Source organism: Salmo salar, chromosome ssa03 (genome assembly GCF_905237065.1).
Source record: "Salmo salar chromosome ssa03, Ssal_v3.1, whole genome shotgun sequence".
NCBI classification, from domain to species: domain Eukaryota; kingdom Metazoa; phylum Chordata; class Actinopteri; order Salmoniformes; family Salmonidae; genus Salmo; species Salmo salar.
Window position 1 is genome coordinate 39,420,456 of NC_059444.1, and position 12,551 is coordinate 39,433,006.

General features: G+C 44.3%; 1 protein-coding gene across 1 annotated transcript; it reads left to right on the forward strand.

Annotated features, from left to right (window-relative positions):
- Positions 1 to 2,338: 2,338 nt before the first annotated feature.
- On the forward strand, positions 2,339 to 12,056 carry sirt6 (sirtuin 6). The gene is made up of 8 exons (XM_014191348.2): positions 2,339 to 2,585; positions 3,047 to 3,174; positions 4,288 to 4,470; positions 5,335 to 5,394; positions 6,574 to 6,669; positions 6,915 to 6,995; positions 10,165 to 10,288; positions 10,916 to 12,056. The coding sequence occupies exons 1-8, from the start codon at positions 2,520 to 2,522 to the stop codon at positions 11,327 to 11,329; spliced, it is 1,152 nt and encodes a 383-aa protein (XP_014046823.1). The 5' UTR covers positions 2,339 to 2,519; the 3' UTR covers positions 11,330 to 12,056.
- Positions 12,057 to 12,551: the final 495 nt, after the last annotated feature.

The following is a 12,551-nucleotide window of genomic DNA, read 5'->3' on the forward strand; positions in this document are numbered from 1 at the left end:
GGACATGGCTTTTATTCTTCTTCCCATTACGCTTTTCCATTTGCAGAATCTTCCCTTGCTGATCCTAGCTACCTCAAAATATTAACAATCTACCATGTCAAATGAACTGGGCTAATTTGACTTCACATATCTCTTTCTCAACAGCATTGGTTAGTCAGATCGGGTGTAAATGAGGCCCTGTGGTCTCATCAAACACCATCACCTCTTTCCACTCCAACACATTATAACTATTGCTTCCTACCTTGGCCCTCTTTATGGTTTCTTTACTAGATGCTACACTGCTTTCAGTATCATGATCTCTCTTCTTCATATGTCTTTCCACTACAGACCATTCTGGTCCTTGACCCTCATTCTCCCGCTCCATATAATCATAGAACTGACACCCATATTGTTAGCATTCCAGCACAGCTGTTGCTTCTCCAACCTTTTCTCCATTTCGTTCCTTACTACTCGCCGCCATTTCGGCTGTCAGACTTCCAAACGTCTCACACACCAACAACTCATTCACCAAGTCGGATGTCCCACTCGTTAATTTGAACTCGGTAGCTGAAGTTCTACTCATTTCAAAATTGCCAACCTGGAAGTACCGGAAATACTCGAAGAATGCCTACTGTGCGGCCACTTGGCTTCCTCTCACCACCATATTTGGAAGTGAGTGGAAACGCCAAACGGATGCTTCACATTTATACATCCGGTGAATTTTCTGTCTCATTGTTCTATTTTTTTTATTATTATAAATGTTTTATTTACAAAAAATCAATACAGGAAGTACATGTGGGAACACAAGTTTATATAAATAATATACAAAGGACAATTGGGCTAGGGGGTTCAATATCACATTACACAAGGACCTTAAGGGACATATTTACATTTACATTTAAGTCATTTAGCAGACGCTCTTATCCAGAGCGACTTACAAATTGGTGCATTCACCTTATGATATCCAGTGGAACAACCACTTTACAATAGTGCATCTAAATCTTTTAGGGGGGGGGGGGGGGGGGTTTAGAAGGATTACTTTTCCTATCCCAGGTATTCCTTAAAGAGGTGGGGTTTCAGGTGTCTCCGGAAGGTGGTGATTGACTCCGCTGTCCTGGCGTCGTGAGGGAGCTTGTTCCACCATAGGGGTGCCAGAGCAGCGAACAGTTTTGACTGAGCTGAGCGGGAACTGTGCTTCCTCAGAGGTAGGGGGGCCAGCAGGCCAGAGGTGGATGAACGCAGTGCCCTTGTTTGGGTGTAGGGACTGATCAGAGCCTGAAGGTACGGAGGTGCCGTTCCCCTCACGGCTCCGTAGGCAAGCACCATGGTCTTGTAGCGGATGCGAGCTTCAACTGGAAGCCAGTAGAGAGAGCGGAGGAGCGGGGTGACGTGAGAGAACTTGGGAAGGTTGAACACCAGACGGGCTGCGGCGTTCTGGATGAGTTGTAGGGGTTTAATGGCACAGGCAGGGAGCCCAGCCAACAGCGAGTTGCAGTAATCCAGACGGGAGATGACAAGTGCCTGGATTAGGACCTGCGCCGCTTCCTGTGTGAGGCAGGGTCGTACTCTGCGAATGTTGTAGAGCATGAACCTACAGGATCGGGTCACCGCCTTGATGTTAGTGGAGAACGACAGGGTGTTGTCCATGGTCACGCCGAGGCTCTTAGCACTCTGGGAGGAGGACACAATGGAGTTGTCAACCGTGATGGCGAGATCATGGAACGGGCAGTCCTTCCCCGGGAGGAAGAGCAGCTCCGTCTTGCCAAGGTTCAGCTTGAGGTGGTGATCCGTCATCCACACTGATATGTCTGCCAGACATACATGCACTTATAATTCTAACAGCTTTTTTGTTAGTAGAGTATTTAATTGTCTTAAAATACAGTTCAATTTATTTTTGTAAGGTAAGAAAATGCGGTGTTTTGTTTATAAATTTACATTAGTGAATATGAAATTTGGCCAAAAGAATAATGAAATGAATTACATAAAAATGTTTCAGCTTATTTCTATTGTAGGTAAAAATTCCAAGCAGTGCATCTCTCCACAATACTGTAAGATCTTCATAAATGTGTTCAATTATAAATCTACTGATGTCTTGCCACAGTTTTCTTACATGAACAACTCATTCACCAAGTCGGATGTCCCAGTCGTTAATTTTACTTGAACTCGGTGGCTGAAGTCCTACTCGTTTCAAAATTGCCAGCCTGGAAGTACCGGAAATACTCGAGAATGCCTACCGTCCGGCCACTTGGCTTCCTCTCACCACCATATTTGGTAGTGAGTGGAAACGCCAACCGGATGCTTCACATTTATACATCCGGTGAATTTTCTGTCTCATTGTTCTATCTGCACTGCAGCCAAGCCAAATAACTCATCAGTCATTTTAAGTGGAATCGTCCCTTATGGATGACGTCACCAAACTGGGTCTCAACAACGAGCGAGTGGGCTGGTTTTCAGAAAGAAACAAAGCTCATTGCGTTGAACGGGAATATTTACGATAGCATTGAGGTATATTTCTGAGTTTTTGTTGAGGAGCTGCAGTAATGTCTGTAAACTACGCCGCTGGACTGTCTACATATGCGGACAAAGGTGTATGCGGGCTCCCCGAGGTAAACACACAGGCAGGTGTTAGCTAGCTAGCTAAGTTACTAGTAGTAACAAAGCGAGGATTCCCTCTAGTCTAGACAGAAGTGTACCTACTACCGTAGAAATTGATATTGTGCTATTGCCAATATACACGTAGTTCAAAACTACCTAGCTAGTACTATTCTATCTCTGTTGTTACACACTAAAGCTAACATGAACGCCAGTGTAGTGTTTCCCCTACCATTACGTTGTTGTTGCTGGCGCCCCTAGTCCTTTTGGCACGTTTTGCGATGTTCTCCACACACTGCACCGGGCACCCCACTGAAATAGATGAGTCAAACCTGCCCTACACCAACACTACCCTCTACACTCTCTTCCTTCTTTCTTACTCTTCCCACCTCGTCCTGTCCTCTCATCTTCATCCCCATCATCCCTTCACTTTCCCCTCTTCTCCCATTATCTCCCCATCCCTACTCTCTCCCAGTCGTTTGACAGTAAAGAAGAGTTAAAGGAGAAGGTGGAGGCTCTGGCCCAGCTGATTAGGGAGTCCCAGTACCTGGTGGTCCACTCTGGGGCAGGCATCAGCACCTCTTCAGGCATACCTGACTTCAGGTAAGACCATTACCCTGTACCGCTCAACCACTCAGAGCTCATCTCCATAGGCTAAAGAAGCACACTCTCCTCCACCTCTCCTTGGTTGTAAAGGCTTGGTTCATGGCTGTGCTGAACTGACACAGAAGATTTGGCCAGTTTAGAAATGTATTATTAGTAAAGGCTCGTCCTGTTCAATGAACCTACTTGAATTGGATCAGTGTCTTTTTCTCACTCAAGAAATTGAATAATGAAGGATGCGTTTTTAAACGATTCAAGTAAGAATATAGGAAATGTGAGTCAACACCATCCTCTTATTTGGCTGCAGTACTGTGGTATCAGCAGAGGGGGGCAGTATAGGCTAGCTCTATTACCAGAGCAATGATTGTACCTAGTGTTGGCTGGATCTCTGTGATGTTGACTTTAACACCAACTTTCCAACGTTTTCTTTTATATTACTTGTCATTACAATGTAATTCTTATTATCTCTGTCTCTGCTTGTGTTTTCCCATTTCCCCATTGCTGCTGTGCGGAAAAGGACTAGGGGACTTTACATTCATATTTAATTAATCAGCCTTCTGTCATTCTGGTTTGTCTGCCTGCCTGTCTGTTTGTCCTTGAATTTAATTAATGGTCCATTACTGAAAAACCTAGGCATAAAAAGTACACGTTCCCCCCTAAAGCCAGTTTGCAGACTTTCATTGCTCTTCATGTCCTACGGCCCTTTTCTATAAAAGATAAGTACGTAATACCTGGCTGACGTACTCCTCTAGCCTAATGACTGTCTTACCAAATGGCTGAGTAGCTTTGATCTGGTCTGAGCAGACGATAAGTCACACTGTGAGAGGTGAGAGAGCGGGGGCTGTGTCAGTTAAAAGAGAATGGGAGAGAGGAGAATGCTAAGGCCTTCATTCTGTATTCTCGGTATGTCTCGCTCTTCCTCTTGCATAGAAATGCATCTCTTGCCTTTTGAAGCCCGGCAGTTACCACAACAGATGCCACACCTTACTACAGAGATGTGGAGAGATTGCTTGACAGTCTGTCTCGTATGTTGCCCTGTCATAACCTTAGACGTGTGTGCGTGCGTGCGTTTGTACACACCTCTCACACTTCTATGTTGTCTCCCTCTCTCAGGGGTCCCAAAGGAGTGTGGACCATGGAGGAGAGGGGCGAGTCTCCCCACTTTGACACCACATTCGAGGAAGCTCGGCCCAGCCTCACTCACATGGCCCTCCTGGGGCTGCAGAGAGCCGGCTACCTCAAATACCTCATCAGCCAGAATGTGGACGGCATCCATGTCCGCTCCGGCTTCCCCAGGTAACACTCCTTTGCAAAAGAGACTCTGTATCTCAATGGGTTTTTCATGGTTAAATAAAATATAAAACCTGCTATACTATCCCAATGAAACACTACAATCATTCTCTGACCAGGACCTGTATTTATCAAGCGTCTCAGAGAATAAATGCAGATCTAGGATAAGTTTTGCCTTTTAGATCATATATAATAAGATTCTATGGACAGGAGGGACCTGATTCTAGATCAAGACTCCTACTCTAAAGACTCTTTGAATAAGCCCTGGTCTCTCTTGTGAATAGAATTTCATAGAAATGGAACGGCTACAGCTAGAGAGTGAAATCAATATGATTCAATACATTAGCAGGAGATTACCATTATTCCAATCTATATGGTAATCAGTTGGGAAGGAAATGCTAAAGTACTCTGTTCAAATCAAAGTTTACGTGTGCCGAATACAGCAGGTGTAGACCTATAGTGAAATGCTTACTTACAGGCCCTAACCAACAATGCAGTTTTTAAGTAAAAAATAGGTATTAGGTGAACAATAGATAAGTAAAGAAATTAAAAACGGCAGTAAAAAGACAGTGAAAATAACAGTAGCGATGCTATATACAGTAGCGGGGCTATGTACAGGCACCGGTTAGTCGGGCTAATTGAGGCAATACGTACATGTAGGTATAGTTAAAGTGACTATGCATAGATGATAAACAGAGAGTAGCAGGAGCGTAAAAGAGGGGTTGGCGGGTGGGGGTGGCGGGACACAATGCAGATAGTCCGGGTAGCCAATGTGCGTTGCTTCAACACTCATTTACATTGATATAAATTGTTTATTGTCACTACATACTTATGTGAAATAAGCAGTCTCTTTTTCTCTCTCTGATTCAGAAATCTGCTCTCTGAGTTGCATGGGAACATGTTCGTGGAGGAGTGTGGGAAGTGTGGCAAGTACGTCAGTTCAAACCACTCTTAGTGAAAGATGTCACACACGACGAATTCAAAAGCATAGAAATGTTATGCGCTTCACATTAGAATGAAAGCATACTGAAACACAGTTCAGCCAATCTTGAACCAATTTTTTTATTTTGTGTGCCCTCAACTGGTTAATTCATGCTGAACACACTCTCTTTGTCACACGTACACACGTCATATAAAAGCCAGATTGATTAACCCTGCACTGTTTTCAATTGATGCAAAATCTTCTTACTGTTACCCCCGTTTTCTTCCCAATTTCTTGATATCCAATTGGTCGTTACAGTCTTGTCCCATTGCTGCAACCCCCGTACGGACACGGGGAAAGGTGAAGGTAGAGCGCCATGCGTCCTCCAAAACACGACCCCGCCAAGCCGCACTGCTTCTTGACAACGCTGCTCGCTTAACCCGGAAGCCAATGTGTCGGAGGAAACAACGTACAGCTGGCGATCAAAGTCAGCTTGCAGGCGCCTGGGCTGCCACAAGGAGTCGCTAGTGCGCGATGAGACAAGGATATCCCAGCCGGCCAAATCCTCCCCTAATCCGGACAACGCTGGGCCAATTGTGCGCCGCCTCATGGGTCTCCCAGTCGCGGCCGGCTGCGGCACAGCCCAGGATCGAACCCGGGTCTATGATGACGCCTCTAGCACTGCGATGCAGTGCCTTAGACCGCTTCCCAACTCGGGAGGCATTAATGCTAATTCTAATCTAGATTCTAATCTACATCTGCCAACACTGTTTGCCTACTTCAACTGTCAGTTCCACGAAAATAAACAAGAATAGACAGACTTCTCACTTTCCATATGTTAACAACCTGAGGCAACTTGGGCAAGGGAGGCTGGCTTGTAAGCCGGGGAAAACCATTCCAGCAACATACTAATAGGGATCACTTATCTAGCCTCCAGCCACCATCTGTACTCCCCTACACGGGCAGGACAACAGCAGCAAAGTATTTTCATCAGCCACCTCACACACTCTTTAAACTCTTTGAAATGTGTTTGTTCGCTGATCTGTGTTGATAACTGTCACCTGTAAAGTGGCACTGTCCATCAGAGTTCTAATGCTGAATTATATGGCACTGCCTCACCGACGGTTCTTCACCAGTAAGTCAAGGTGAAAGGCATCACAGGTTCTGATGAATGTGTGGTTTTTCAGGCAGTACGTGCGGGAAAAGGTGATTGGTGTGATGGGGCTGAAACCCACTGGAAAATACTGTGAGGAGGTCCGGGGAAGAGGACTCAGGTCCTGCAGGTAACACACACAACACGCACACACTGGGGATTACTCATACAGCTTCACCGTCTTGGTATTTCGGGGAAATACAATAATCCGCGACACTGATAAGATATCAGAGATCATCACGCTGTACCAGTACATAGCCAGGTGTCTGCTAAGAAATTACCCTAAAGTGTGTGTGTGTGTGTGTGTGTGTGTGTGTGTGTGTGTGTGTGTGTGTGTGTGTGTGTGTGTGTGTGTGTGTGTGTGTGTTCACACAGGGGGAAGCTCATCAGTACCATACTGGACTGGGAGGAAGCTCTGCCTGAAAAAGACCTCAACAGAGCCGAAGAAGCTAGCAGGTAAGAGAAAAAGACAGACAGACAGACAGACAGACAGACAGACAGACAGACAGACAGACAGACAGACAGACAGACAGAGAAAGAGAGAACAAAAGCAGAGCACCTCTTTAAATAAGTAAGAGTATTTGTGTTGGCCCTGTAGGTCAGAATGTTAGTTAACCCGTGTGTAACATATTGACCTGTTATATGGCGGCACCGTCTTGTGTATGCCTCTATCTATTGATGTGCAAACCACCGCTCCATTTCTGGGTCAACTAATTCCTAACGTAATGTCCTTTCATGGATGACCATTCTCCTCTTCATTAAATCTACAATTCAAAGGCCAACGGTTGCATTTTGATATGAAGGTCCTTATGCTTGTCCTCATAAATACCATACATTTATGCGCGCACACACACATTGCACTTATATAATTAGACTGAAGTGATTTAGATGAGAAAAATTGTCTGTCACAGATCCTTGTTGGCCCTGACCTAGCTTTTGAGGCAGGCTAAGTAGCCAATAGGCAGAGGGTAGCATAATTTGTCAGATTCTCTGTAGTAATGGTATGGGAATAATAATGAATTTTATTTTGTAAAGTGGTGTCTTGCATCGAACAGCACAACATTTTAGGTCACCTACTTATCTGAAGGACAGGTTAATGTCAAGCCCTGCATGTTTTTTTCCAAAGTCTCGTGGAATTAAGGCCTACACCACACATTGGCTGCTACTGCAGACTGATTGGTTCTGACTTCTAAAATATTGTTAGACATCAGGTATCCTATGGAAAGGAGAAGGGCTGGTTGTCTGGTTGTTACATCAGAAGTTAATGGTTGTTACATCAGAAGTTAATGGTTATCTGTAGGGGGAATGCATATGGTGGAGTCAACTAAGGTTGGATATGAGCCAGGGATATTGGATATGAGCCAGGGGCTTGGAATGTACTGCGTAAAGGAAGGGGAATCACATGGTTGCGGTCACTGATAAGGGTGGAGAGCTGTGGATTTGTGAGGAATGGGGGCCGAGGTCAGGTAAGGTCACAGTAAGGGAGAAGGAACACTTTATTACCCACATCACTTAACTTCCTGCCAAGCAATAAAGATGTAATGTTTAGAGGGAAGGATGAGACTTCACCTAAATTGGAGTATATATACTTGTGCTGGTGGGACCATGTCTTTGTCTGTTCAGCTGTCTGACCCATTGGGTGAATAAACTTGGTTTGGAGCTTTAATAATTGCCCGTGAGTTTTTACTGGGTTCATTTAGAACCTAACAAGGCTGAATGATAGAACAGCTATTTCCGTGTTAAAATGTTATGGGATGCATCTTCTCCGTTGTTTTTGAAGGAGGTCACTCTGGTAGGCCTACATTATGATCAAATAGCCACAGTAACCTACTTGGCCACTGTTAAAATGGTAACTTAAAGCGGGTACAGCCTCAGTGTCCAGGGTGAACGTGCGCTGGAAGTTACACAGAATCTTCACAACATTCGAGTTTGCAGCAGACCTGAAATTTGCTCAGTGCCGACATCTTTTTGTGGGAACAGTGCCTGGGTCTGAACACCTCCCTCTGCAACTGGATCCTGGACTGGTGGTGAGGGTTGGTAACATCACCTCCGCCATGCTGACCCTAAACACGGGGTCCCCCACAGGGGTGTGTTCTTAGTCCCCTTGTGTGTTTTTGTTCTGCCTTACGTTATTTTTAGTATTACTGCATTATTGATACTGCCTTGTTGGGTTTAGAGCTTGCAAGAACAGTAGTTCACTGTACTTGTACATGTGACATTAAAACAACTTAACACAGCGTTCAGTGCATTCAGAAAGTATTCAGACCCCTTGACTTTTTTCACATTTTGTAACGTTACAGCCTTGTTCTAAAATTGATGAAATAAAACATTTCTCATCAATCTACACACAATACCCCATAATGACAAAGCGAAAACAGGTTTTTAGACATTTTTGCAAATTGATAAAAAATAGATACGTTATTTAGATGTGTATTCGGGCTCTTTGCTATGACTCAATTGATATCAGGTGCATCCTGTTTCCATTGATCATCCTTGAGCTGTTTCTACAACGTGATTGGAGTCCACCTGTGGTCAATTCAATTGATTGGACATGATTTGGAAAGGCACACACACCTATCTGTATAAGGTCCCACAGTTGACAGTGCATGTCAGAGGAAAAACCAAGCCATGAGGTTGAAGGAATTGTCCGTAGAGCTCCGAGACAGGATTGTGTCGAGGCACAGATCTGGGGAAACGTACCAAAAAATGTCTGCAGCATTGATGTCCCTAAGAACACAGTGCCCTCCATCATTCTTAAATGGAAGAAGTTTGGAACCGCGAAGATGCTTCCTAATGCTGGCCACCCGGCCAAACTGAGCAATCGGGGGAGAAGAGCCTTGGTCTGAGAGGTGACCAAGAACCTGATGGTCACTGACAGAGCTCCAGAGTTCCTCTGTGGAGATGGGAGACCCTTTCAGAAGAACAACCACTCCACCAATCAGCACTCCACCAATCAGGCCTTTATGGTGGAGTGGCCCGATGGAAGCCACTCCTCAGTAAAGGGCACATGACAGCCAGCTTGGAGTTTTCCAAAAGGCACCCAAAGGACTCGCAGACCATGAGAAACAAGATTCTCTGGTCTGATGAAACCAAGATTGAACTATTTGGCCTGAAAGTCTCTGAATGTCCCTGAGTGGCCCAATCATTGCCTGGACTTGAACCTGATCGAACATCTCTGGAGAGACTTGAAAATAGCTGTGCAGCGATACTCCCCATCCAACCTGGCCAAGCTTGAGAGGATCTGAAGAGAAGAATAGGAAAATTCCCCAAATACAGGTGTGCCAAAGAAGACTTGAGGCTGTAGTGGCTGCCTAAGATGCTTCAACAAAGTACTGAGTAAAGGGTCTGAATACTTATGTAAATGTGATATTTCAGTTTATTTGTATTTATACATTTACAAAAAGAATTTAACCCGTTTTTGCTTTGTCATTATGAGGTTTTGTGTGTAGATTGAGGAAGAAAAAGCTGTTTAATCAATTTTAGAATAAGGATGTAACGTTACAAAATGTGGAAAAAGTCAAGGGGTCTGAATACTTTCCGAATGCACTGTATATAGCAGGTTCTAAGGTGGTGGACCTGGTTGTTTCTAGGTAATGATTATGGGTAATGTGGTGTTTCTGTCTAGACGGGCCGACCTGGCGCTGACCCTGGGTACCTCTCTGCAAATCAAGCCCAGCGGAGACCTGCCCCTCTTCACCAAACGCAAGGGGGGCAAGGTGGTCATCGTCAACCTTCAGCCCACCAAACATGTGAGTCTCGCAAACTACACGTACACACACATGAACGCAATATCGGCCAATTTCCACAAATGATTGTTTGCACAGTTCAAATCAACTAGCTCTCGGATGTTTACAGCCTATTATCTTCAGAAGTTTCCTATTGTCACATAGAACCGTGTAATTCTAAGGTCTGGTGTTGTACAGAAGTTTCAAGTTAAAAATGGAAACCCAGCTGCATGAATAATTCAGCCAATGTGTTCAGTGAGATCATACTTGATTAATGACTCAACACATTCTCTAAGCTAATCCTACTGCAGGACCTGTAGAAAGCTTGGAGGCAATTCAATTATGGCCTATGTTCCGTAAGGAATACAAAGGCATAAGTAAGATGCAGTAGCATCTTGATGTGTAGTCCTGCACTTGTCTGGGTGGTTTCACCCTTAAAGGTGGACAAGTTACATTTTCGCAGCTGACGGATCTCATTTGAGGGCCTGTCGTTTTTTTTTGGATCAGGTTACATCACATGCTAAGTATATACTCCAAGAGTATATACGCCAGGAGGCCCTTCTGTCATTTGTGTTCTGCAAACACTGACGTGTTAGGTACTAGGTTGTTACCGGTCGAGGTCTCAAGCTCATGTTCGTTTCTGTCTGGCAGGACAAACATGCGCACCTGCGTATCAACGGTTATGTGGACGAGGTCATGAGCCAGCTGATGGAATTGCTGGGATTGGACATTCCAAAGTGGGACGGGCCCACCGTCTGCGAGAGCTCCACTCCTGACCAGAAACCACTTCCTGCCATCGCTACAAAGAAGGAAGTAAAGAAGGGTGTGAAGAAAGAGGCTAAAAGAGAGGGTAGGAAAAGACTAGGTGAACCAAAGAAGGAAGAGGTGGATGAAGAGAAGATTGCAGTAAAGAAAGAGAGGGCGGAACAAACGACAGAAGAGCGTGAGAAAGACCTGCAGGCCTGTACTGACTCTAGCCCTATCCCAGTCCAAACACAGAACCAGGACCTGTCCAGAGGTGGAGACCAGAACGAGGGGGCCAGCTCCCCAACCCTCTCTCTCTGACAGTTCAGACAGCCCCCAAGAGCCAAACAGAGTAAAGAATCAGCCAGTAGTGTCTTAGTATTATCCCTCCCAACTCATCAGTTCTTATACACACTGACCTAGAACAATGGTAACATGCTGCCTGGGACCAATGCAGAAAGGTCTGTGTAAGTGAGAATGTGCAGTACCAGTCCGTTTGGACACACCTACTCATTCAAGGGTTTTTCTTTATTTTTGCCATTTTCTACATTGTAGAATAATAGTGAACACATCAAAACTATTAAATAACACATATGGAATCATGTAGTAACCAAAAAAGTGTTAAACAAATCAAAATATTTTATATTTTATTTTATATTTTCTTGAAGTTGGATGATTGAGGAGGCCAGGTCATCTGATGTAGCACTCCATCCCTCTCCTTCTTGGTCAAATAGCCTTTACACAGCCTGGAGGTGTGTTGGGTCATTGTCCTGTTGAAAAACAAATGAAAGTCCCACTAACTGCAAAAATATCGAAATTTGACTCAACAGACCAAAGGACAGATTTCCACTGGTCTAATGTCCATTTCTCATGTTTCTTGGCCCAAGCAAGTCTCTTCTTATTGGTGTCCTTTAGTATTGGTTGCAGCAATTCGACCATGAAGGCCTGATTCACGCAGTCTCCTCTGAACAGTTGATGTTGAGATGTGTCTGTTACTTGAACTCTGTGAAGCATTTATTTGGGCTTCAATTTGTGAGGCTGGTAACTAATGAACTTATCCTCTGCAGCAGAGGTAACTTCCTCATGAGAGACAGTTTATCATAGCGCTTGATGGTTTTTGCGACTGCATTTGAAGAAACTTTCAAAGTTCTTGACATTTTACTGATTGACTGATCTTCATGTCTTAAAGTAATTATGTACTGTCGTTTCTCTTTGCTTATTTGAGCTGTTCTTGCCATAATATAGACTTGGTCCTATTTGGTAAAATACCATCTTCTGTATTCTAGCCCAACACAACAGATTGGCTCAAACACATTAAGAAGGAAAGAAATTCGACAAATTAACTTTTAAGAAAGCACACCTGTTAATTGAAATGCATTCCAAGTGACTTCCTCATGAGGCTGGTTGAGAGAATGGCAAGATTGTGCAAAGCTGTCAAAGGTAAAGGGTGGCTACCTTGAATAATCTAAAATATGTCTTTAACAATTTTAACGGGTGGAAATTACTACATGATTCCATATGTTTTATTTCATAGTTTTGATGT